Source organism: Astyanax mexicanus, chromosome 9 (genome assembly GCF_023375975.1).
Source record: "Astyanax mexicanus isolate ESR-SI-001 chromosome 9, AstMex3_surface, whole genome shotgun sequence".
NCBI classification, from domain to species: domain Eukaryota; kingdom Metazoa; phylum Chordata; class Actinopteri; order Characiformes; family Acestrorhamphidae; genus Astyanax; species Astyanax mexicanus.
The window spans coordinates 36,250,520-36,276,681 of record NC_064416.1 but is presented as its reverse complement, the minus strand read 5'-3'; the positions used below and the strand labels follow the sequence as shown (position 1 = coordinate 36,276,681).

The 26,162-nt window shown below is 37.4% G+C and overlaps 1 protein-coding gene across 5 annotated transcripts in view; it reads right to left on the bottom strand.

The window, feature by feature from the left end:
• plch1 (phospholipase C, eta 1) overlaps nucleotides 1-26,162 on the bottom strand; it is a 150,075-nt gene that overhangs the window by 53,722 nt on the left and 70,191 nt on the right. For all 5 annotated transcript variants that reach the window (XM_049483588.1, XM_049483589.1, XM_049483585.1 and 2 more), the window contains 4 exons: nucleotides 16,755-16,901; nucleotides 10,678-10,921; nucleotides 5,054-5,183; nucleotides 3,458-3,628 (listed from right to left, as the gene is read on the bottom strand). In XM_049483588.1, the coding sequence (XP_049339545.1) occupies nucleotides 3,458-3,628; nucleotides 5,054-5,183; nucleotides 10,678-10,921; nucleotides 16,755-16,901 (692 nt within the window). The remainder of the gene's footprint in view (nucleotides 1-3,457; nucleotides 3,629-5,053; nucleotides 5,184-10,677; nucleotides 10,922-16,754; nucleotides 16,902-26,162) is intronic.

Sequence of the window (26,162 nt, the reverse complement as noted above, 5' to 3'; positions counted from 1 at the left end):
TATGCATTCCTCACTGCTGAATGTTCTGGGAGCCCATAACTTAAGCGCATCTCTAAGCTTTTCCATCATTTACTGTCTATATCTCACTCTTAGATCACTCCCCCACTGACACCCCCCCTCTCAGGTCACTCTCTCTGCTATTCTTTAGGGACAGAGGGAGGCTGTTTTTAGCACCACAGCGGGGTCTGTCTGCGGACGCAGCTGGCCAGCCTTTATAAAGCCCCTCACAGAGACACTCTCTTTTTCTGCCAATCTACGCTGGACATTTTCCAAAAGCTCAGGGCACTCTCAACTAAAGCAGTGAACTAAAGGAAACAAATCTATTCGACTTATATCATGTTTTTTTATGTTTTAGGATGCCTAGCACTCTAAAATCTCTAAAACCCTTTTTAATCAAATAAGAATGTTTTTGGTTTGTAAAAGATGCTCATCCATTAAAGACAGACTAGATGATTTTATCAAAACCAGTGCAAACTAGGCCTCTCTAGGCGATAAATACAATAATTATAACCTATTATAAAATCAATCAAAAGGCAATCCGGACTATAAAGCATACTATCAATGAACGTCTTTTTTCTGGTCTATTTTCTGGTCTATTTTCAATTTATTATAAGGTGCATTAAGCCACACTAGTAAGGATGCCTACAACGAACTGAGCAAGGGTGTCGCCATGTTTTCCTTCTAATGGAGAAACATTTTCTTTTCAAAAGTCAAATAAGCGCTGGATGTTAATCTACACTAATTTCTCTCCTGAAATCTGTTTATTTGGGTGAGTAAAGTGCTTCTGTTTTTTACAGTAAGCTTAGATTTCCAATTAATTGTCTACGGGTAAGTTTTTAGTGTCATTTCTCCAGCACTAAGGCTGGGTGCAGCAGAACTAGCATTAGCATTAGCCACTAACCAGCGTGCGACATAAATTGGCATAAATGCCGCTGGGAAGCGCTACACAGAGGAACCCTGAGTGTTCCAGTAACCCAGGGAGCTATTAGCTAGCGGTTTGACCCATGTAGATTGTTTTAACATGGCGAACACACAGGCTACAGTCCACTATACTCGCCTCTGAATGGCGAAAGGGCTAGGTGCTTCAGTTAGCGGCTAATGCTAATACTGCTGCACCCAGCTTTAGTGCTGGAGAAACGTTACTGAAAACTTACTCAGTACAAAGCTGCACTTCAGCAGAGTGGCTTTACTGCTCATTAATACCTGACTGGTAGAATTCATACATATTGTGCAATGAATTATAAGGTGCACTGTAAATTTTTTTGTGAAAATTAAATTATTTTAAGTGTGTCCTATGGTCCGAAAATATAGTTTCTCCAAAACAGCAGGTTTATAGGAAAGAGATAAAAACTGTCTTAAATTTAAATGGAAGTCAATGGAAAAATAGTTTATTTATGTCACTTTGAGAAATTTGTATTGGTCCATTCACCAAGAAAGTGTAGTAGTATTGACTCGAGGACATACCACTTCTTAACTGGCCTCTTAAACCTGTAACTGGTCTCCAATCCATTATGAATTCCTCATTAAACCATGCCTAATCAGTTTGACAATGTAAGGCTTTACAGTCTAAAGCATAGACTGTGTATAGCTGGAAAGAGCATCGTCTCTCAAAAGTGAAGCCACCACAGGTCGGGCGCCCCCTGCTGTTCGGTTTCAGAAAGCTGTGTAACCCCACCCATCCCCATAGGATTCAATGGCAAAACAGACAACTTTCAATCAAGTTTTTTTCCAATATACTGTAATTCTACCTCCATTATTTAAATGCAACAGCTAGTGTAACCTCTGCTTATATTGTCAAATTTTTATATCCCCACATAATTTGTTTTATAAACGTTATTTAGCTCTATTCAAAAAAGGTGTGGTTATTGTAAAAGGGCTGATTATGGGCGGGACCAATAACAGACCGTCGGTTCCGCTCCGCTCTGCAGGCTGTGACTGCGAGACAGCCCTCTGGGGCGTGGTTATTTAAATGAGTAGGCTGGTCTCCACAGTCTTTCTCCCTCCTCTGGTCTCTACTGCGCAGAATCGGGTGTCAGGATCGCCAACATGGCGGAAGATTTTGGCTTCATTTTCATTAAATTAATGGGAACGGCGACACGGCGTCCATCTTTTTTACAGTCTCTGGTCTAAAGAGAATTACTGAGAGCAAACAAATATGTGTTTATTTATGTGACCATATTACCTTTATACTGTATAATAACAGGGTATTTTTAGCAGCAGTCCACAAATAAGCTTCAAATCTATATATTTATGCTAAGAATCCTGAGATTTCATGTTTCACAAGAAACAAATGTGTTCTCAAACTTCTACAGTAAACTGGACATAAAATGACACAAGTCTGAAATGGAAGACAGAGACTGACAGAAAGAGAGAGAGAGGGAGAGAGAGGGAGAGAGAGAAAGAGATTGACAGAATGACAGAAGCAGAGAACAGCCCGAGGCCTTCTGTCCCAACAGAATCCCAGCACAAAGAAAAGCATGCAATGCAAAAAGAGAAAGTGTGGCTAATGGTCGAGTCACTGCACTGTTATCTCTATACAGCTTTTCTAAGAAAGCAGGCTGGGAAAGAGCTGCAGTGTGATGGAGAACTGATTCTCAGCCAACAAGCTTGACAGCCTGACACTGTGTATATTAATAACACAGTACATATCATATCACACAGGACGTATCATATAATCTTCACTCATTTCTTAAATCAGCACTGTACACAGCAAACAGACACCAAACCACAGATGCCTCGTAAAAATGTGATTTTGTATGGGCTTTTTGTGTGTTTTCTTGTTACATTGCAGTGTAAAGTCCTGTGAGTGGCCACCAGGGGGGGCACTCCATTCTAAAAGAGCCATGGAAGTTTAGGGCCCCTCCCCTTTCATGACCTGGAAAAAACATTCTGTTCAGACCAACCTTGACTAAAATATTCACATTTCCATCAATTACAGGAAGCAGCAAAGCAGTCTCAAACCATCACACTACCACCACCATGTTTGACTTTCAGTATGATGTACTTTTTGTGACCTTAACTTTTTGACCTTAACTAAGCCAAATGAGAACTGCAGTTCTTTAGATGTTGTTTTGGGTTCTTTTGTGACCTCCTGGATGAGTGGTTCATGCCCTTATGGAGTAAATTCAGGAGGCCGGTCACTCCTGGGAAGGTTCACCAGGGTTTCATGTGTTCTCCAAAAATGACTCACTCAGATATAAATGTGTTACCTTTTCCAGACTTGTACATGTCGATGACTTTTTCAGATATTTTATCCTGATTTATGTTGTCAGACAGGTTCTATTTAAATTATCATTTTTATTTTTCGCATCTTGCAGTAATCAGGCCTGGTTGTTTTTAGTGAAATGATGGAGCATTTTTCATATTGCACCACATTATTTCCATCCTACAGGTAAACTAAAGCACAAACATTATATTTTTACTTTTTATCATAAAGAAATCAAGAAATCAAAGATACCTTCTGCTCCGCTCGTAGGAAGTTGCCGAGCTCCTCAGCAGTCAGGTGATCTTTCTTCTCACTGAAGCACATGAGTAGCAGAAAAAGATCTCGTCTTAACGACATCATCCTGTAGAATACGCTGAACTCGTCAAACGTTAGCGTGCCCTGCTGGTCATCGGTATCTGCTTCCTGTGATATTATACAAATTCAGAACATTAACAAGATGTTCAAGAGTAAACAAATTCTCAAATATGGACTGCGTGAAAATTTACAACAAATTCACAACATTTTTTAGCAGGTTGTCATTCAATGTTGCCCCTCATTTCAGCAGTGAGTAAATGCACTTGCTTTAATGTTTTTTTGTCTTGATTTGTTTAACAAAACTACTATTAATAATATTTATTGAACAGATAATATTTTGTATATCCCAGTAAAAATGCCAACAAAGCACAATACATTTACCTCCACAGTGCTATTCTAACCACACCTATATTTCAGCAGTGCTATTCTAATCCACATTTAACTAGCACAGCAGTGCATTTGTTATCATAGATTTACCTCAGTTGTGCTATTCCAGTCACATGCAGGTGAAATTCTTACAGAGAAAGGCAGTCAGTCACACTATTGGTAAACCAAAAAAATGTTAGGGCTTGGCGCTGAATAGCTTGTATATTTTAACTGGAAAGTTTGGGAATTACAATTTCTACCAAGCTGCTATGAGATAACATTAGATGTCAAATTGCTTTACAAACAAATTTGATTTGAATTGGTTACTGCTTATACTGTATATATAAAATGTATTTTGATTTAAACTGTTTTTGACACTGATCCCTAATCAAGTTAGACTGACATAACATTGTGTCATCTCTCTGACACAACTTTGTTTATCCGAACAGGACAAACGGCTTTGGACAGAAATCAAGTTAAATCTCCACTCCATTTGATCCGGTATTCTTCTCATCTTTTCTCTCTCTCTCTCTCTCTCTCTCTCTCTCTCTATATATATATATATTTCTCAGAGGACCCACAGATATCTAATGCTCAATAACAGCAGAAACTCAGCCCCTTTCTTCACAAATAGTCTCGAATTACTGAACCGAAGCCAAGGAAATGTGCTGTGAGGTGAATTAATGATGAGGGCGAGGGAAATGAATAATAGTGCATTACTTAGCCTTAATGTTAATTAATGTATTAATTAATATTAATAAGTTTAATGTCTAAAGTGCCTTTCTCTGTCTTATGCCCAAACTGTGTACTTAGTGATTATTTGCTCATTTGCATAAAAGTGGCAGAGCCCTTTAAGGTCTCATTCTGAAAAAGATGAAAACTGGCAAAAATAAAGTGGTGAAATGTCTTTATGAAAATGACTTGTGCAAAGACTTGTGAAAGAACATCATGAACATTTGTTGTAGAGCCCATAGACCTATTTAAACGCCTTTCATTGCTGCCAGTTTTAAAGAAAAACAGCTTGTCTACAGAGACAGGAGACATCTCTTGTGTAACTCCATTCTGGAAGGAAATGTGCTAGTCTTCCAAAACTTGACAGCAGCTGCTCTTTTTTTGTGAAGTTTTTGGATTTTTTTTTGGAACCTTAAAAGTTTCTCTCTCTCTTACCTGGAACATCTGCTTCACTTTTCGGCGAGGCAGGTTGACGTTCAACTTGTGCAGCAGCTGGTAAATCTCGTCAATGTTCAGAAAGCCGTCTCCATTCTTGTCAGCCTCCTCAAACGTCTGCTTCATCCACGTCCAATCAGGATTAAGGAATTGAAACGTTTAAAGTTGTGACAAGTGCCAATTATGCTGCGATGATTATGCTAATTAGCTTTCTGGAGAGAAACACTAAAATACACATGTAATAATATGTTTTTCATCAACATCAAATCTTTACACAACAATCGTAAAATCCCATACTTGCATTATATGGACAAATGTAATGGAACATCATCTCAAATTAAAGGTATTTAAAGAGGTTAATCCTGTTTTTGGTGGAATAACTGCCTCGAATGTTCATTAAGGCTTTCTACAATATTTTCTAAATAATCTAAAAGAGCTAAAAGTGAGAAATAATTCAACATGTAAACATGCTTTTTAATCCTTAACCTTGAAAGGTTGTTAATCATTTTTTGAATTGTTATGACCTAATGCCAGTGAACAAACTAATGTGACCTTCTGCCTCTTTATATGATCATTAGATTATTATTATTATGGGTTATGCTGGGTGTGCAGTTTTACAGAGGCCTGTGCACTCTACCTGATCTACAATGAGCTCATCTTCTTCATTTTCTATTACAGACAGCCTTTATTGGCCACAAGAGAGGTCCTAATGCTGCCAAATCTAGAGTGCAGAACATATCAACGAGAGAGAGAGAGTGTGTGTGTGTGTCTGTGTGTGTGTGTGTGCATTAGCATTTGTTCATGTATGTCTGGGCAATACATCAAACAGTGAAACCACAATATATTATGTGATGTCAGTCAATACAATATAATTCCAAAATCCAAATTAGCAATATAAAAGAAAATCAGTGACAGATGCTGACAGTAATCTATATTAAAATATATGACATTTGATTAAAAATCATTTCAACTTATTCAATGTTCTCATTCAATGTTTTACTTTTTTTCCTACAGTGTAAATGAATACTGAAATCATCCAGACTATGAAAGTACACATAAGGAATCATGTAGTAAATTTGTAGTAAAAAGTGTTAAACCAAGAATTTAGGTGCTCCTATCTGGGGGAGCTGTTAACTTGTAGTTTCTGAGGCTGCTAACTCTGAAAAACTTATCCTGTGCAACAGACATGGTCCTGATGAGTGCCAGTTTCACCATTTTGACGGTATTTGCTGTGACTGCACTTGTGGATACTTTCAAAGTTTTTGAAATGTTTCCGATTGATTGACCTTCAATTCTTAAAGCATTTTTACTTTACTTAGTTGAGTAGTTCTTGTTATAATATGGATTCGAACATTATTCAAATAGAGTTATTCACTGTATACCTGTAACTCTGCCTCTTCACAACTTCACAACTGATGCTCTCAAAAACAATAAGAGACAAGGAATTCAAGTAATTAACTCTTGATGAGTTCAGCACAGCTGTTAACTGAAAGCCTGAATTCCAGATAACTCTACCTCATAAAAATGACTGAGAAAAACCAGCTAAGATGTGCAAAACTGCCATATAAGCAAGCAGTGCCTATTATCTAAAATATAATTTGATTCACACTTTCTTGTTTACTAAATAGATCCATATGTTTTCATTAATGTTTTGGATTACCTTGGTATTTATCTACAATGCAGAACATTTAAAAATAATAAAAAAACACTGAATTTAAGGTATGTCCCAACATTCGACTGGTACTGTATTACTTGAATTAAGTCAAATCATTTTGTGATATGGACCACATTCTTCTTCCAGAGCCCTATGAATACTCTACATTTGGGGAGTGGCGGCTAAGCGGTTAGAGCTCTGGACGATAAGATTGTGGATTTGATATTTAAGTTTGGCTTGCTGCCACTGGTAGGCTCTTAAGCAGTTGACCTGTAACCCTCACTGCTTCACGGGAACCACAGTAATGGCTGCCCACCACTCCAGGCATGTCTGCTCACTAGTGTATATGTGTGTTCACTGCATGGACGGGTTAAAGGTGGAGGCCAAATTCTGTATAAATATGTGAATGTTTATATATGTGTATATATGGTTGTCTATACCCTCCTTTTCTAGCTAAGCTTTGTGATAAACAACCTCGCACCCTCCACCACCACCCTGTCTCCTCCCTTCTTTTCCATTACATGCCCTAACAGTGGGAGGGCAGGGTTTGTGAACCCCCCACAAGCCACCCTGAACTCCAGCACAAATATATTGTTCTGAGTTCGCTCCCCGACTCCGTACCTCAAGCAAAACTCTTTTTAATGCTTTAACCCAACAGCAATTGGCTGTTTTGGTGTCTCATTGTCCTTGATTTGAGTTCATGTCCTGGTTGACTGGCAACTGCTGGATTATAAAAATAACAAACCTAAACCTTTTTCCAGGAATTAGACCTTATTAATCCTAAAATATTGAGTTTTATTTGGTAACCATATAGTTATAGCATATTTTGTGGCACCCCACAGGGCCCTATTTTAGGTCCTATAAAACTATCAGCAACAATAGCAGCAATGTAGTGTATATCTAAAGAAAATTTAGATAGTAAGGCTGGGTTTGTTGGATGCTCAGCACCCCTAAACCTCTAATCCTAGAATCCCTCTCTGTGTCTCAACACAATTTTATATTCTAGCTAAATTATGATCCACTCGTCTAAGGCCAAGTCCAGCGGGTGGTTGTGTTCCAATAATATAGTGAAACAGAGTCGTAATAACTGATAATTGATAATAACTGTAATAACTGATAATAACTGATAATAACTGATAATAACTGTAATTAAAGCAACGTATGAGAAAAATGAAATTAAGTTAATTATTTTTTATTTTTTTTACTTATAACTCCACCCTAGGGTGTTTAATCTAAGTCAGAGCCTGTGAGCAAGCATGTGTATATTTGTTTCCTTTTCTTTTTAGTGTGTGTGTGTGTGTGTGTGTGTGTGTGTGTGTGTGTGTCAGTCATTCTTTGCCTCCTAACGAAAAGGCTGCAGAGCTTCTAGCTCAGTGTCAACCTCCATCAGCGTGTGTGTGTGTGTGTGTGTGTGCGAGTGTGTATGTCATCTCTGTATTCATGTGCGCGTGTGTGTGAGCATGAGTATGCAGGAAGTGTGTCATAGATGATGGCATTGCACAATAGAGGCTTTGATAAGTGTGTCAGCAGGCGTATGGTGTGTGCCTTCTTTAGCAAACCATGCTTTATACGTATTCAGATCATGAGTCACAACAAACGAGGAGTGCAAACAAGAGGAAGAGGAGAACTGAGACACTTGTAGGCACTTAAATACCTGTGTGTTTGGTCAGATAAGTGTTCTGAAGTACAGTTGTAATTCAGTAATATAGATCTCTGTTGGGCTACAGTTGAGTGGAACAGAATTTTCTTGGAATATAGCATGATAGAACTGAATTTCATTGTAAAATAGTATTATAGGGAGGAGATTTCATGTTCTCCCCGTGTCTGCATGGGATCTGGTAAATTAAATACTCTAAATTGCCCAGAAAATTAAATACTCTAAATTGATTTGGTGTGTATGTGTAAGGTGTGTGGAATGTATGTAAGCTTGTGTGTGTGTGTAACTGTGTGTGTAAATGTATGTATGACTGTTTGCCCAGATATGGGTTGGCACTCTGTCCTGGGTAAATGCTGTAGTGCCTGATGCAGTCCTGCAGGTGGATGGTCGTTTCCGGTTGAGAGTACGCTGTGTGCTATTGGCTGCTGCTTTTCACCGTTGTGTGGATCAGTGCTGAGTATGAATGGTTGTGTGTAAAAATGTGTAAATTGTAAAGCGTCCTTGGGTTTCTAGAAAGGCGCTTTATAAATTGAACTTTATTCATTCATAGGACTGAATTTAATTGGAATTTTGCTATAATGGACCTCGCCTGCGTGATGCATGGGAGGGGAACTGTGGTTATGCTGCTTGGGGTACAGTTCAGGGACAGTTCTCAAGCCAGGTCCCCCCAACAGCTAGGTGAGTGATGAAGATGAGGGTGGGTAGAGGCGGGTGTTAATTGAGGTGTGGTTCATATCCCAAAATGTTGTTAATTCTTAACAATGCATAGTTGGGTGGGACTAAATTTTGTTGGAATTCAAAATAATAGGACTGAATTTTTAGTATGAAAGGACTAAATTTTATTGGAATATAGTTGGGTGGGACAGAATTTTGTTGGAATTTAAAATAATAGGACAGATTTTTTTTTGTATGAAAGGACTACATTTTATTGAATTATTGTTGGGTGGGACTAAATTTTCTTGGAATATAAAACAATTGGGCTGAATTTTGTTGGAACATAAAATAATAGGACTACATTTTTAGTATGATAGGACTGAATTTTATTAGAATATAATTGGGTGGGAATTTTGTTGGAAAATAGTTTGATATGACTGAAATTTGCTGGACTTTTAGTGCGATAGGACAATAGGATGGATTTTGTTGGAGTACAGTTAAATTGGATTGTATTTTATTGGAATATGGTTGAGTAGAACTGAATTTTGTTGAAATATAGAACAATTTTGTTGGAATACCTTTAGGAAGGACTGAACTGGGTTGGAAAATAGTATGATAGGACCAACATTTACTGGAATATAGCATAAAAGGACATAATTTAATTGGAATACAGTTGGGTATGACTGAATTATGTTTAAATATAGTTGTGCAGGACTGAATTATGTTGGACTACAGTTGGATATGATTGAATTTTGTTGGAACATAGTATTATAGGACTAAGGTGGCTGGAATATAGGATGGATTTTGTTGGAATACAGTTGAGTAGGACTTTTTTGGGGCTGAATTTCATTGAGATATAGTACGATAGAACTGAATTTAATTGGAATATAGTATGATATGACTTAATTTCAGTGGACTATGATATAAAAGGAATGAATATCATTGGAATATAGTATGATAGGGCATGGTTGTGTGTAACAGAACTTTGTTGGTGTACAGTTGGGTGAATCAGAAATGTTGGACTATAGCTGGGAGGAAGAGATGTTTGCTGAATTACAAACTTCTATGGCTGAGTAGAGTAGTACTGTGTTGAAAACAAAAACCTTTACAGGGCTAGATTTTGCAGAGCATGCTGTGATAATGGCAATGTTCAGGTTTTGATCAATATTTTAGTTTTATTCTAGACGTGAGTAGAACTGTTCGGACTGTTCAGGCAAGTTCTAGTCTTGTGTAAGACATAACTTCTTTAAAGCTGCTTGAAGAGCCTGATACAGTACAGATATTCCTCCAGCACTGGGCCTTCAAACCAGACGTGCATGATCTCTGAGTCAGTCCACTACACCCTCTGTCTTACTTTCTCACTTCATCTTTCTCTCTGACCTTCTCAACAAAGACTCCTTAGTTTGTAACATTGGTTAGTTCTGTAAAACCACAGCTCTCTGTAGTGATAAAAACACTTTGTACATTTAGAGTAATTTATATTTTCGTGGTCGAAGTTAGCTCAACTCTTTTACACTGATAAAATTCTGTTCAAAGTAGCATTTAACCTAGAACGTGAATAAAATGTAATTTTACAGGAATTACTCTAGAATTGTAAAGGTTGAAAGAATCAAAAGCATAAAATCACATGTCCTCCCATCCATTGTAAAGAAAGGATATTGGTCATGGGTCCGCTGCCTCTTGGCCAGTGAGTCTTCATCGCTAATGCCGGCCATCAGGTACCTGAGTCCCGTCATCCACGTCCGAGCCTCTTCCGCGTTAGATGTCACCAAATCCAGAGACTCCATGTGGTTCCCATGGTAAATAGTGAAGCAGCAGGCGGGGTCAAAGTTTCCTTCAGCATGACGATGGAAGATATCCGACTGACGACCTTCTGTGACCTTGTAGAGCGAGTCAATGGTAACTGTGAAAGAGCAGAGCGGCCACAGAACAAGCAAGTCAGTATAATTTCAGGCTTAAAAAAATATCAATGCACATTTTGTTCCTTACTCTATTACTATCCACAGACCATCCAGTGGTTATTCTACTGTAAAAAAAAGAGAAATCAACTTCTTAAATATACAGTACTGGTCCAAAGTTTAGACATGTTTTTTTCTTTATTTGTATTATTTAATTTTATTTGTATTATTTTTCTATATTAACCCTTGCATTGTTACATTATTCTGTATATTATCCTTCTTTTAAGAACCATCCACTGATTTTTTTTGTTAGGGTGAAAGGGACCAAGAAATGAATGCAAGGCATCCTTATTTTTGACAGTGCAGCTTAGAAACTTGTAAACCTGGTAAGAAAATAGCTTAAATGTGATGTTTATTTAACATATAGGTTGGATTAACATTCTATAACATAAATTTTACTTTTTAGGAAAGAAGAACATGTCACCCACTTGGAATCAATGTATATTAATCAACCAAAAATGCTTTTTATACATAAAATGCACAGTATAAAAACAAACCTTCTCATCATTCTCCACTAGTTAACTAAGAGTCTGGCCTCAATGTTTAAGGCTGTAAGAGCAAGTTGCAGGCTTTGTGTTGCTGAGTGTCCCTATATGCTGGCTTGGTCCAGCTGGTCACATTTGCATTTCACTGCTCTTAAAACTTTAACTCTGTGTTTTTCAATCCTGGCCTCAGGGAGCAGCATCCCTGCTCTATCATACCTGATTCACATGATGGATTGATTATAAACTGCTGCAGCTGCTTGATAACAAGCTGATGGTTTGAGTCAGGTGTGCTAGAGCAGAAAACAGGGATTTAGCATGACTGCCTTAACGAAACTGGCCCAAACTGCCTAATGTTGCCCTGAGGCAACACAGAGAAACACTGTTTTATAGACTTATAGTTATAGTTTATGAAGTTCCATGCACATATTGTATACATGGTTTTATTCCTACTCCTACACAGAGCAGTATTTCTCGATTCCGGTCCTGTTGCACATTTAGTGTTTTTTCTGCTCCCACCACACCTGATTCAACTATTCAGTTCATTAAAAACAGGGGAAATCTGATATCTGATATCTTGAAATCTGTCTTATTACTGGTGATTAAATGAAAATTAGCAAGTGCAACAACTGCAATATTTATTTAAGTGAAGTGCGAGGCTGTCATTAAAATGTGCTGTCTGTATTAAATATATCAACTTCTTTAACTCTGAGATTAAATGCTTATTTACAGGGACACAATCTGTCCTCTTATTTTTCACAGACTTGTTTTCCTTAGATCTGTCTGAAAAAACCAGTGTAATGAGGGTTTTCTCTGTCTTTCTCTCTTTCTCAGTCTCTCTCTCTCTCTCTCTCTCTCTCTCTCTCTCTCTCTCTCTAAGACACAGCTGTAGGCAAAAGCCTTATCAGATGATTATCGTGACCCGAACAGAACAGGAAGTTCTGTGACTTCCCCGTCAATTCTCACAAACCCAAACGCCAATTCAGGTATGAAGTGTTCCGCACTCGCTGATAAACATCTGAGCTTCTCCTATCACCATCTAATCACTATCTTATCCCAGATCTCCATCAGCGGAACGGAGCAGCTCCGTCACATTAGAGCTGCCAACAGGAAGTGCCATCTCCACTCCAAATCTGCTCCTTTTTTTAATTTATGCAAATGGAAGCTAACAAAGTGTCTTATCTCATACATGCAGTTCCGGAACACGACAGAGCTAAGGAGAGAGAGAGAGAGAGAGAGAGAGAGAGAGAGAGAGAGAAAGAGAGAGAAGGAGAGAGAGAGAGAGAGAGAGAGAGAAAGAAAGAGAGAGCCCTTGACATTGTACTGGGTTGTTGTCCACAATACAACTAGGGCTGCAACTAATGATTATTTTGGTAGTCTGGCAATTATTTTTTCGATTAGTCGATTAGTCAACGATTATTTTGCCATGTTCTCCAATCTCGAAAAACAATGAAAACAGCTGAACATGAGATTTAAAAGGCATTTAAATGTCTGGATGCACTAATATTTAGTAAGTAAATATACAAACTGAGTTTAATTTAAACTGTTTGAGTGAGCCATTTATCCATCTCACATTGCACTTCTGTCCCAAGTACTTTGGGTAATGCAGTAATGTTACAAATTAACGATTAGTCAACAATGAAACTTGTAGTCGACATATTTAAATAATCGACTTTGTCGATTATATCGACTAATCATTGCAGCCCTAAATACAACACAATTGTCCTAATTAAGGTTAGGAAATATGGCCCCTTAAAGGAGAACTCTGGTGTTAAATTAATTTTTGGTGTAGCAAAAGATGATAAAGAGTACTAACCTTTGTCTAATAGCCCACCTCTATTCTCCCACAGCTTTCTGAGATCCAGAAATTTTGTGCTATTTGCCCAGCACTATGGCCACATACAACGGTCGCTGTGGGGCATATTTTGCCCCAATAAATCACTTTTTACTGTTATCCAGACTCAAAGTAGCTCCACGCCTTACTGGTAAGAGAGCCCTTACATTTAAAACGAGCTATTGATAACTTTAACAGTGAACAAAAAGCTTATTAAAAACCACTATTTACATGCCGTAGCGTAACCTAATCTCTGGGGCAAGTGGATGACCCAAAGCGCCCATAAAGTGCTGGACAAAAAGCACAAAATTACTGGATCTCAGAAAGCTGTAGAAGAGCAGAGGTGGGCTATTTAACAAAGATTAGTATTCTTTTTTATGTTTTGCTACACCCAAAGTAAAATTTATACCAGTGTTATGCTTTAAATAATATCATGATATATTGACAATATTTTTGGCAATCTGATAAAATACTGAGTAAATAAACTAATGTTAAGGATAAATATACTGAACAAAATATAAACCAAAATACACACAATACAGCCGACAGTCACGTGATCAGCCCTTCCTCTACCTGCTCTCAGTACAGCAACAGCAACTCAGCTTAAACTCACTCTCTGCTTTTTCTCTATCGTTTCAAAGACAGCATAGGCTCTAAACATGGGATTTAATCGCATTTAATGAAAATATGTTTAAATGCATTGTCTATTATGTCGTTTAATCATTGCAGCCCTAGTTTTTATATGGATTAATGCAAACCTATTTAAAAAAAACTGTTTTTAAATACAGAAGCTTTTCAGGCCAATGCAATTTCCAATATTATTTTTTTTAGAAAATAAAAATTCAACAATTTTCCTGGCAACATAAATTCTGCACCAGTTGCATCACACTTTCTGGCGTTGGTATGATAACAGTCAGCTGTGATTACTAACAACTATATTTTTTAATAGAACTCACTGTGTATTCTTCTCACACAGCTCCACAGTAACTGGAATTTAAAACCTCATCTCACAGTTGATTCAGTTCTCCTGGACACATTCTGGCCAGTTTTGTATTTTTTTTTTTCGGCATGAACAATTTTCTGAAAATGTCAAGTCATATCTGGTGCAAACAGGTTAATGAAAAAAAAAATCTGTGCGAATATTTCACATTTTTTAGCACGCAGGTCCTCCAAGAAATGTAAAACCATGAAGCTGCAGCATTGAGAATTGCTGCAAACCTGTGTACAACTCCTGGAAAACTCAGCATGTTTGGATTTGATTATCAGATTAAAAAACGTGTTTGGTTGAAGAAATACAGCTTTGCTGCTCTTTCATGATTTAAAACACAAAATAGAACTATTCCAGATGATTCCAGAGATTAAAATACCAAGAGTGTGCAGAACTTAAATTACAACTATAGCTATATGTCTGAATGCCTTTACCTGCTGCTAATTATCTGGATGGTAGTTACTGTATATATGTTTTATCTTTTGTTTTTTGTTTATTTAAAGTTGTATACAGTTTCATTGCTATTTCACAAAGAGTACTTTTATTTAAAGCAATCTTTAGCACTAATTCTGAGATTTGTGATTATATGGTCTATGTGGAGCATGTCCTTATTGACAGCCAGTGTTTAGCACTGGTAATTTTTTTACATTATAGATTTACTGGATTAAAGCTATAAAGGAACACATGCATAATTATTTTTAAACAAAAAGTGTTCAACCAGAATATGTTTTATACTTTAGATTCTTCTAAGTACCACATTTAGCTTTGAGGACAGATCTGCACACTCTTGGTATTTTCTAAGTGTTTTCATAAGATTTTCTCAGCGTCTTGAAAGTGTTATTTTTTTATTTTATTTTTTACTATTTAATTTTGTATGTGTCCCTTAATTGTTCCCACGTCTTTAATATTAATCTACAATGTAGAAAATAAATTAAATAAAGAAATATATAAATAACATTTACATTTTGACTGGTACTGCACATATCTGTTTTATATGGTCAGTACAGAAAGAATCAGGCCATGAAGACGTCTGAACAGGACTTTTGCTGTGTGTTAAACTTTTTCACAGCTCTGCACAGTTACTGGTGGAAAATTCATGTTCAGAAAGTGAAAAATCCTCCCCTGGGTTTTGTTCCAACAGCCTAGGCAGCTATAGTTAGCTCAAACCAGCAGCAGAGCTGTTCAGACCGTTACAGCAGAATCCTGCGGATCATCTTTTCTATCTGGAACTGAGTTTTCCACATCTGCTGCCTGCAGCGCTTCATGAATGTGGTCTACTGTAATGATTGCCATCTGTCTTTTGTCAGTTTTGACAGTATAAGCTTCAACCTGTCCACATTAAATCTAAATGTAATAATTAATGTAATTAACTATGAGAAAAAACTACAGTTAAAAAATCCATATATTTTAAATGACATAAAAAAAAATCCAGAAGTGTGTGTGTGTGTGTGTGCTATTTTTCCTGAGGTCCAACAGACATAGCATACATAATAAATATAAATGACACATCACAATTATACTACACTTAACCAAAAATGTATGTAAAAGGTGCACCAGATTATAAGGCACAATATCAATAAACATCTATTTATTTCTTTAATCTATTTTTATACATAAGGCACACTGGATTATAATGCGAATCATGCAACACTATTAAGCTAAGCTAAGTAAACAAAACTGTAATTCTTAAAAAAAAAAAAAAAAAAACATGATCTTTTAATGGCAAACGTGTTAAATTTTAATCTACACCGATTTCTCTCCTAAAAACATTTTTATTTGGGTTATTTGGGTGCTTCTGTTTACTTCCACTAAGGCTGAGTGCAGCAACATTAGCATTAGCAGCTAACCACTAGCGCTAGCCACGGTTATCGGCTAATGCCTCCCAACACCAATACACTGAGGTACCCTTAGTGTTCTGGTAAACATGGGTGATATTATCTAGTGGTTCGTCCTACGCTACGTAGCTTGTTTTAACACAGTAAATGTGCAGACTACAGTCCAACACATACTCACCTCTAAACGGTGAAAGAGCTAACTAGCGCTTAGCGCAGTTAACGGGTAATGCTAATGCTGCTTCAGCAATGCTAGCCGAGATTAGAAGCAGGCTACATGCCAATAATTCTTACCTCTGAACGGTGAAAGAGCTAGCATTAGCAGCTAATGCTAATACTGCTGGAGAACTGAACTGAAACTCCTGAATAAGGCTGTACTTCAGCAGAGTGTCTTTACTGCTGCTTACAACCTGACTAGTAAAATTCATACATGAGGCACACCAGATTAAAAGACGCACTGATGATTTATGGGAAAATGAAAGGAACTTAGGTGCGCCTTATAGTGTGAAAAATATGATTAATAAATAAATAAATAAAGATACAAGATGTAGACAAACAGAAAAGAAAACGAAAACTAAATGTGTGTGTGTGTGTGTGCTTGTGCATGTGTGTGCGTGTGTGTGTGTGTGTGAGACGTCTTACTCTTGGCTTTCTCGCTCTTGCGTGACGGTCTCCAGCGGATACAGGAGCGATGCTCGTCCAGGTAAAAGAGGCGGACCAGACCTTTGGAGCCATTCTTCAGCTTCACCATCTGAGTGCCTGACTGCATTACACTCATACATCGCTCAACTGTGAACATAAACACACACACACACACACACACACACACACACAGTAGTGAGTAGATGATAAGTGACAACTGAGGCAAAAATGGATGCCAGCCAAACTAGAATTACACACTCAGAAATGTGAGAGGACGGGGGCTGAAGCTGCAGGTATTTTTAGCTGGCAGGTCGATGTGCAGCACTGTGATTGGGAGGTGAACAGCACAGTAATTGGCCACATTGTGCTGCTGCTTTATTGGGACCCATCTGCTGGCAGGGCAGAGCAGGTTACATGATAGTATTTTTGTGGCAATAGCAACAATCGGTGCTGCAAGGTGATTTATGCCTTTTTACCTATAGTGTTTTACCTACAGTAAATATACTGTAACTAGCACTAAGTTACATGAGCTAATTGGCCAATATACAGTATGAGCCACCTGGCCAAACACCTTAGTGGTTAACATCAATCAGGAATTAAGCACTATATAAAAAAAGGTGAGCTTCTCTTTTTCTACATAATTTTTCTAAACAATTCTTCTGTAATTTTCTTTTTTAATTTACTATTTTGTTCACTCTAATGTAAATATTAGGGGTGTGCCATATCATATTGTACGCAATAATATCGCCAACATTTTTGAATATTGTGAACGAAAATAAACCCAGAAATATTGTGCGATATCACCCACCTCTAATTATCACATCAGCTGTTTTTAGCAAAAGAAAAATTCACACTGTTCTCATTTCCCATCATATATCTACTAGAGACAGATAATATCTGTCCAGTATCATTAATTTTACTGCAGCACTGGATATATGGAGATATATCGAGTGCATTTTTTTGTATTCTGCAGTAATGTATTCTTGAAATTTTTGTCATATCATCAAGAGTATCGTTATCGCAAAAAATACCATGAAATATCGTGATATTATTTTAGGGCCATATCGCCCACCCCTAGTAAATATATCTGCTGTGCATATGTTGCACTGATTTGATTGGTGAACAAAAATACAGCAGCATGTGTGTGTGATTACCAATAACTGGCAGTGAGTCTTTCACATCTCTGTGAAGGAATTTTGCTCCACTCTTCTTTGCAGAATTGTTTTAATTCAGATACATTGGAGAGTTTCCAGAATAAACATCCTGATCCTTAAGATTAGCCACAGCATCTCAATCAGAATTTGACTAGGCCACTCCAACCTTTTTTTTTTTTAACCATTCAGAGGTGAACTTGTTTGTGTACTTTGGATCATTGTCCTGCTGCAGAACCCAAGTACATCTGATCTTGAGTTCACAAACAGATGGCCGGACTTTCTCCTTCAGGATTGCGTGTTAAACAGCAGAATTACTGGTTCCATATATTACAGCAAGTTATCCAAGGACAGCACTGTGTTCTGCTGGAGTCCCAAAACCTAAGAAATGACTTTGTATCCTTTTGCACCTTGCACCTAGGTTTATTGCAATTCTTTTTGGCACAATAAATTGTAACACTTTACATAGATGGTCCATTTTATGGCCTTGTTGATGCTCAACTGACATTCAACTAACACTGAATTGAATGTCCATTCATTTTAACTTAACTTAATGTTGAATGTAAATAATTCAAAATAGGACCTAACCCTAAACCTAACCCTAACCTTAACCCTTAATCAACCCTAAAATTGACCCTACACCTAACCCTAACCTTAACCTAAGCTTAAAGTCTAACCCTAAACCCAATCCTAAAATATTAAGATAAGCATTTGGATTAGAGTTGAATGTAGGGTTATATTCAATAGAGAATCATTTACTTTCACCTTTCAGTTCATTTGCATTTAATAGACATGCAGTTAAATGTTAGAATGTTAGAATGTTAGTTGAGCATCAAAGAGGCCATCAAATGGACCATCCAAGTAAAGTGTTACCCAATAAATTGTACAAACAAAAAGTGTTGTTGTCACAGTTCTAGTTAAACGTAAATTAATCTACAAAGCATCTCAAGTGCTCAAACAAAACGATCTAAAAAAGTCTCACTCATTATTTTACTAAGTGTCCCTCTTCTGAGATTAAATTATTACTCTCCTGTGATCTCAAAATCTCCACCCGGAGGGATGGAGTCGATTACAGACTGGCCTGAGGGAACAGTCTGGGACACAGAACCAACAGATCTGCGCTAAATTCCAGAAGTGGAGCAGAACACGAGGAGTTCTCTCACTCAACACCAGCGAGAGCTTCCCTGATGCAACACTGCGGAGCTCGCCTGCAACCTCGCACTCATCCTCCTAACAGCCAGTGATGCTGCGCCTACCGGGAGCTGAACTCACAGCACAGTCAGACTCACAGGCTGAGTCTCTCACAGCCTCAAAGTGAAGACTTTGTGAAGATGCTCTGCCTCTCAGAGAAAACGGGAGAGTGCTCGAGAGAGATAGAGATAGACAAAGACATAGATACAGAGAGCATATCTCTGAGTGTGCCCTCTCACGTGTGGGCTTCGTTTGCAGCACAGTTAGCCTGAAGAGTCTTCATCAGAGCCGGGTTGATGAAGAGGACAGTCTGTGCTGAGGCTACTTTGGGTGGGGGGTGGTGCTGGGTCTTTGTACCTGCTGCAGGCACTATATTAGACACACACACACACACACACACACACACACACACACACTATCTCTCCCTCACACAAGACACCAGCCTACCCTTCAGCAGATGATACGCGGTGCTTAATGTTTCTCAAACCCTAAGGAACAAATATTTACTGCATAAATCATCACTTTACCTGTGTGTGTTCTAGAGAGGCCAATAGACACATCTCTGCGCCTCATAATACATCCTGAAAATTGAAAAAAGCCTGGTTCTCGGTGAGGAATCGTTTATTCAGGTGACAAATTTATTCAGCTGATTGATTTAAGTGATAAAACTCCCTGGACTGTAAAATGCTGAAATCAGGTGTTGGAAACTGCACTGTAAACCCATACGTTGTTTGAACTCAAATGATTTAAGTCTGTTTTACATAAAATTGGATATTTCTAAACAATACTCAACTACTTTGAGTTAGTTGAACATTTGTGGGCACATTTACATTCGAACTGAGATCTTTGAGTTGAACCAACTTATAATAACTGAGTTTAGTCTGTTGTCATTAACAGCTTCTTTTCCATTGGATTCTGTCACCATCTATTTGCATACTGGGTGTGTCCAACAGTTTCTGACAGACACTCACCATCAGTATGTAGTGATTCCCCCTGGGCTACCTTAGAAATAAATCAACTTCCCCTTTAGTTGTAATAACTTGATGTTTTAATTTTTCATTCCCCATTACTTAACTTTTTTAAGGCAACCGGTTTCTCAAATATTTTAAGTAAATTCAACTCAAACATTTGAGCAAACTGGCTGCCTTAAAAATGTTAAGTAAACTGATCTTATCCATTCTTACAGTATAACAAAAATAAAAAAGTGAAATCAACTTCCCCTTTAGTTGTAATAACTTGATGTTTTAATTTATGCTGACTCAAGTTTTCATTACCCATTACTTTTTTTTTTTTTTTTAAGGCAACCGGTTTCCTCAAATTTTTTAAGTAAATTCAATTTATCCGGGCTTTCAGTGTTGATGTTGACAGTGCAGATCATCTACCACTCTGGTAATGATAATGTGGATTTGGAAGCCCTTCTGAATACTTTAATACTGTAGCTTAAAGGATAATATTAATGCACACTGAAATTTTACATAGATTATGTGTTAACTAGAGAAAAAAAAGAATCAAGAATTGTGACTAATAAACAGTAATTGAATAATGTAATTTCTTGGCTTAAAATAACATTGTAAATTGATATTAAATACTGAGGTTTAAATTACAGGAACTATTTAAAATATTTGGTAACACTTTATTTGGATGGTCCATTTTATGGCCTTGTTGATGCTCAACTGACATTCAACTAACACTGAATTGAATGTCCATTGAATATAACATAACCATATTTTGAATGTAAATGATTCAAAATAGAATCGAACCCTATACCTAACCCTAACCTTAACCTTAACCTAAGCTTAAAATCTAACCCTTAACCCAATCCTAAAATATTAAGATAAGCGTTTGGATTAGAGTTGAATGTAGGGTTATAATCAATAGAGAATCATCATCACTTTCACCTTTTAGTTCATTTGCATTTAACAGACATGTAGTTGAATGTTAGTTGAATGTTAGTTGCGCATCAAAGAGGTCATCAAATGGTTTTGAAAAACGCCGTGTTAGAGTTGTCGGCATTTCTCTTTTTAAGTTTTATTTTCATTTTAGTCTTAGTAAATATGATTCTACATTCAGTAGTGCTGTAAAAGCAGTCTTGGCAATAGTAGTAATAATAGAAAAACTTTAGAGCCCATGCACCATTCACCTGGTCACTTTATACAGCTTGAATATCAGGATTATATCTGAATAAGTCCACATAAAAAATACCAGTGTAAACTCACCCAAGACGCATTTAAAACTGATCAAATCTGATCACTCAAACCACTTCAGAAGGTGGTATGAGACACATTACAGCGATTCAAACACATATGTCTATTAAACCAGTAATATCCACTGCACACCATGCAAATTAACTGTCTACGTAAAGTGATTTAATTCCCAGCATTTCTACTTAGAAGAATATCACTGACAGTTGGCTGTGGAATATTTAGTAGTGAGGAAACTTCACAACTGGACTTATCACTGTACCACACTGAAATTTAATGAGCTCATGAGAGCCTGAGACCCAATCTTTCACTAATGTTTGTAGAAGCAGTCTGTATGACTAGGTATTTGATTTTATAGTTTATATGCCTGTGGTCATATAAGTGATGGCAACCTGAATTTAATGAATTAGATGGGTGAGCGAATCCTTTTGCCAATGTAGTGTACCTATTTTATTTAAAAATAGGTACAAAACATAATTAATCTCCTATAATTTAACATATTGTACCTTTCATTAAATATAGTTTTTTTTTTAATTGTGCCAATATTTCTCAGCCTTTTCTAATCTAAAATAATAAGCATGATATAAATACTGTATATTTTTATCTAAAATAGAGCACACACAACCATTTGGACGCTGCACAAAAGCTTTTTTGGTAAGGAATAAAATAACAGGCAATTATCCACACACTCATAAACATACACACACACACATATGCACACACGTGTACAGTCGCAGCACTGGGTGCTGGAGACGTTTCGCTGGAGGCAGAGAAGATTGTTACACAACGTCTAAAGAGCCCTTCCCTCTCCCCCAGCCCACTGTGGGTGTGGAAACAAGCCTGAGGCTCCTCAAACACCTCACCATCCAACTCAAAAATAACACACACAAACAAACACACACTACTCACCCACTCATTCTGCCTTATGCAACATAATCACCCCGCTTACCGTACCCCCTCGTCTGCCCCTCACTCCCAGTCTGCAATAATGGGATCAGATGGAGCAGTAATGTGGATAACACTAAATACTGCAGCACAGCAGCTGGATAAACGGTAACACTGGGGCCCAACAGCTGGAATAATGCTGTGGTTTCTATGCTGCTATAGGTCAGTAGCTTTAGACTCTGTTTATTATAGTTATGGTGTATTGTTACTCGTTTTATAGCATTTCTTCTTCTTTGAATGTTTCCCATAGGAATGAATGGGGTGAAAAAAGGCTTGTTACAGTAATGATGCATCTGCCAAGAAATAACTGTAATAAACAATCTATTAATCTATTACTATAAGATTAAAATCTCTTATTACTACTAATAATATAATAGCATACTAATGGAAGTTGACACTTTTCTGGTATAATTTAATTAATCTGGGAGATGTATATTAGGTTTAGCAAGTTGTTCTTCAAGTCAGAAACTTTGCAAAATGCTGTTAAAAAATATATATATACATATATTTTTGAGTAGCGTACATTAATCTGTTGCAGTCTGTTGTAAATGTAAGCATCGTTACTGATGCATTAGACTGGCTAAAATATTGATGTTATATTGACATTTACACTACTAGTCAAAAGATTGGAGAAACCTTATATACAGTGGTTGAAATGTATTATTTTAAATTTTTCTTAAATTGTAAACAAATACTAAAGTCATCCAACCTATGAAGAAAAACATATGGAATTATCAAGTAAACAAAATTTGTTGAAGAAACCAGAATATGGTTTCTTCATATATGAAGAAACCAGTCTGCACTAATTGGATTCTATATATATGGTTTCTTTATATTTTAGATTCTTTAGATTAGTAGACACCTCTTGTTTAGATGACAGTTTTGCACATATTGGCTGGATTTTTTCAGTCATCAGTCATCTTTATGAGGTAGAGTCACCTGAAATGGCTTTAAGTTAACAGCTGTGCTGAACTTATCAAAAGTTAATTACTTAAATTTCTCAATTATCCATCAAATCCCACCAAAAGACTATCAAAAATGTTATGATGAAACTGGCTCTCATCAGGACCGGCCCAGTAAAAGAAGAGTTACCTAGAGAGACCTCTGTTGCACAAGAGTTACCAGCCTCGGGTGCAAGGTTTGCATGTCCCAATGATTCAAATACACTAGTAAAACACAGTAAACCACATCAGCTACCATAGCAACTGCATAGCAACCACTATCTGTGAATACTTACTGTATTATGTTAAATGGAAATTCTGAGTAGAAAGAATGGAAATATTATGGAATACTGTAGGAATATTCAGGAATATTATAGAACAACTGTGTATGCACACTCATACATACATAAATGTAAACACAATAGTGTGTATATGTATCACAAGGTACACATACACACACAAATGCACACACACACAAACCGTAGGTAATTTGTACACATTTCAGGCCAGTGCTGTTGTGTCTAATGGATCTTTAGTGTGTGGTAATGACAGTGGACAGCTACAGCATTTGCTTTTTCACCCAGCCACTTCACATCAGTGTAAACACACCACCAAATAAATCAACTAAGGGAGAGAGAGAAAGACAGTGAAAGATATGATGCTTTCTGAGAAATAGAAAGGGGTGAGAGAGACAGTGGTCAGTGTGCTCCAATTCACACAGTACAGATTTCAGGTTTGAGCCTGTGGGGACTGGAGCTCGTACAGGAGCCGGTGTGGAGGGATTATGGGTAAAAATAACGCAAACAGGGCCCTTGTGTTCCACCAGAATCCGACTCAGATTACGGGCACCACAATGTCCAGAATCCTCCCTTTCAACCCTTTACCCATCACCCATAAACCCATCACCTACTGAGAGAGAGAGGGGGGGGGCAATAGAGAGAATGACAGGATGAGAGCGAGAGAGACAGAGAGAGGGAAAGAGAGAGAGAGAGCGTTGTCTTTTATACACTTGTCTGCACTAATTGGATTGTGGATTGGAGCCCAGTCTGCAGAGCGCTGATAGTGGAAGTGGGCCGAGGTTGGACTGGGACGACCACTCTTCCTCTCTCGCTCTGCTTTTATGTGTTTTTTATTTACTCAGATATTAAAACAAAACAACAGGGCTTCCGGATTAAACAGAGGCCTGATGATGGGACAGAGAACAGAGGCTGGCTAACACTAACGCTAACACTGCCTTCACAGGCGCAATCTGGTAGCTGGTAAAAATAGACAGTTAATTAGCTCTTCCTCTATTTTGGTCAAAATTGATCTTACTGACTGAAGACCCGTCCATCACAGACCATTTCCCATGTTGGTGATCCTTTGTGATTATTTTAGAGCACAGCCACAACAAAGTTACTTTTTGTTGTAATTATGGGTTATTTCTATGCTAAACATTCTTCAATACTTAGGAACACCACAGCAACCACCAGGGAAACCACAGCAATCATATAGTAACCACTTCAATACTAACATCATGGCAACTATGCAATGGATACTTTAACAACCAACTAGCAAAATCCTATCTAGCAACACTTAGCAACCATTTAGCATCACCATAACGACAATAGGAGAAACCATCAATATTAATGGGTATGATCAAATAAACCAACCAGAAGTAATATGGAGTATGGAGCATGACCCCCATCCGTAATTCACCATCAGTGTGGAGTCTATCCTACAGGGCTACTTTCTCTTGGGTACGCAGTTATAGCTTATACAATAATTGACTCTTAGACCATAAGAACAAGTTGAAAATGTGGCTTCATGCTGGCTGAGAACTTTGCAACTGTGTGCTGCCAGTATTTCCTACCATTTTATTTTTTATGGATTTAAATGCTTCTTTGAGTTTTCCTGGTTCCGTATAAATCATTATCTTTACTAAAAAAACACTCAAAGGCTTTTTAGTTCTAGTGCATCTCAAAAAGTTTAAAAAGCATTGAAAAGTTACTTTTTTCAGTAATTGAGTTCAAACTGTGATACTCATATATAATATAGATGTATTACACACAGAGTGATCTATTTTAAGAGTTTATTTATTTTATTGTTGTTGATTATGGCTTACAGCCAATGAAAACCCAAAAATCAGTGTCTCAGAAAATTATAATATTATATAAGACCCAATGATTCTTTTGGCAGTGTGGGCAGAGTGCCAAGTCCTGCTGGAAAATGAAATCCGCTTCTTCATAAAAGTTGTCAGCAGAGGAAAGCATGAAGTGCTGTAAGGTTTTTATTGAAAACACTACACTGACTTGATAACAAAACACAGTGGATCAACACCAGCAGATGACATTACTCTCCAAACCATCACTGATTGAGGAAACATCACACTAGACCTCAAGCAGTTTGGACTGTGTGTCTCTCCACTCTTCCTTCAGACTCTGCTCCCTTGATTTACAAATGAAATGTAAAATTTACTGATGATCAGTGATGGTTTGGAGAGACATGTCCATCATCTGCTGGTGTTGGTCCACTCTGTTATATCTTACAGCATTGCTGCTGACAACCTTTATGGAGATGCGGATTTCATTTTCCAGCAGTATTGTGCCCTGCTCACTCACACTTACATTACAAGTCTTAAATGAACAAATATGAAACAATGTTTTCTGGATAATGGTACTGAAAACATTTACACCTTAAAACTTTAAAAACTGAATCTCCAATTATAAATGAATGATCGACTACATTTTGGGGGTAAGAGGAAAATTGTTTCCCTTCACTTTAATGATCATCCTTAAGCTGTTGTAAAGAGAACAGGGTATGAGAGAAATAGAAAGAGAGATCTTTTTTTTTGATCATGTAACTGTACCAGTACTTATCTCCATCTTTAGGCTAAGTATTCACACAGTGAAAGAATCAGGCCACAGATCCAGCCCGTGCTTTCAAACCGCACTAAGTGAATTAAAATGTTCTCGGGGAGAAAGTCTGTCGACAGCACTT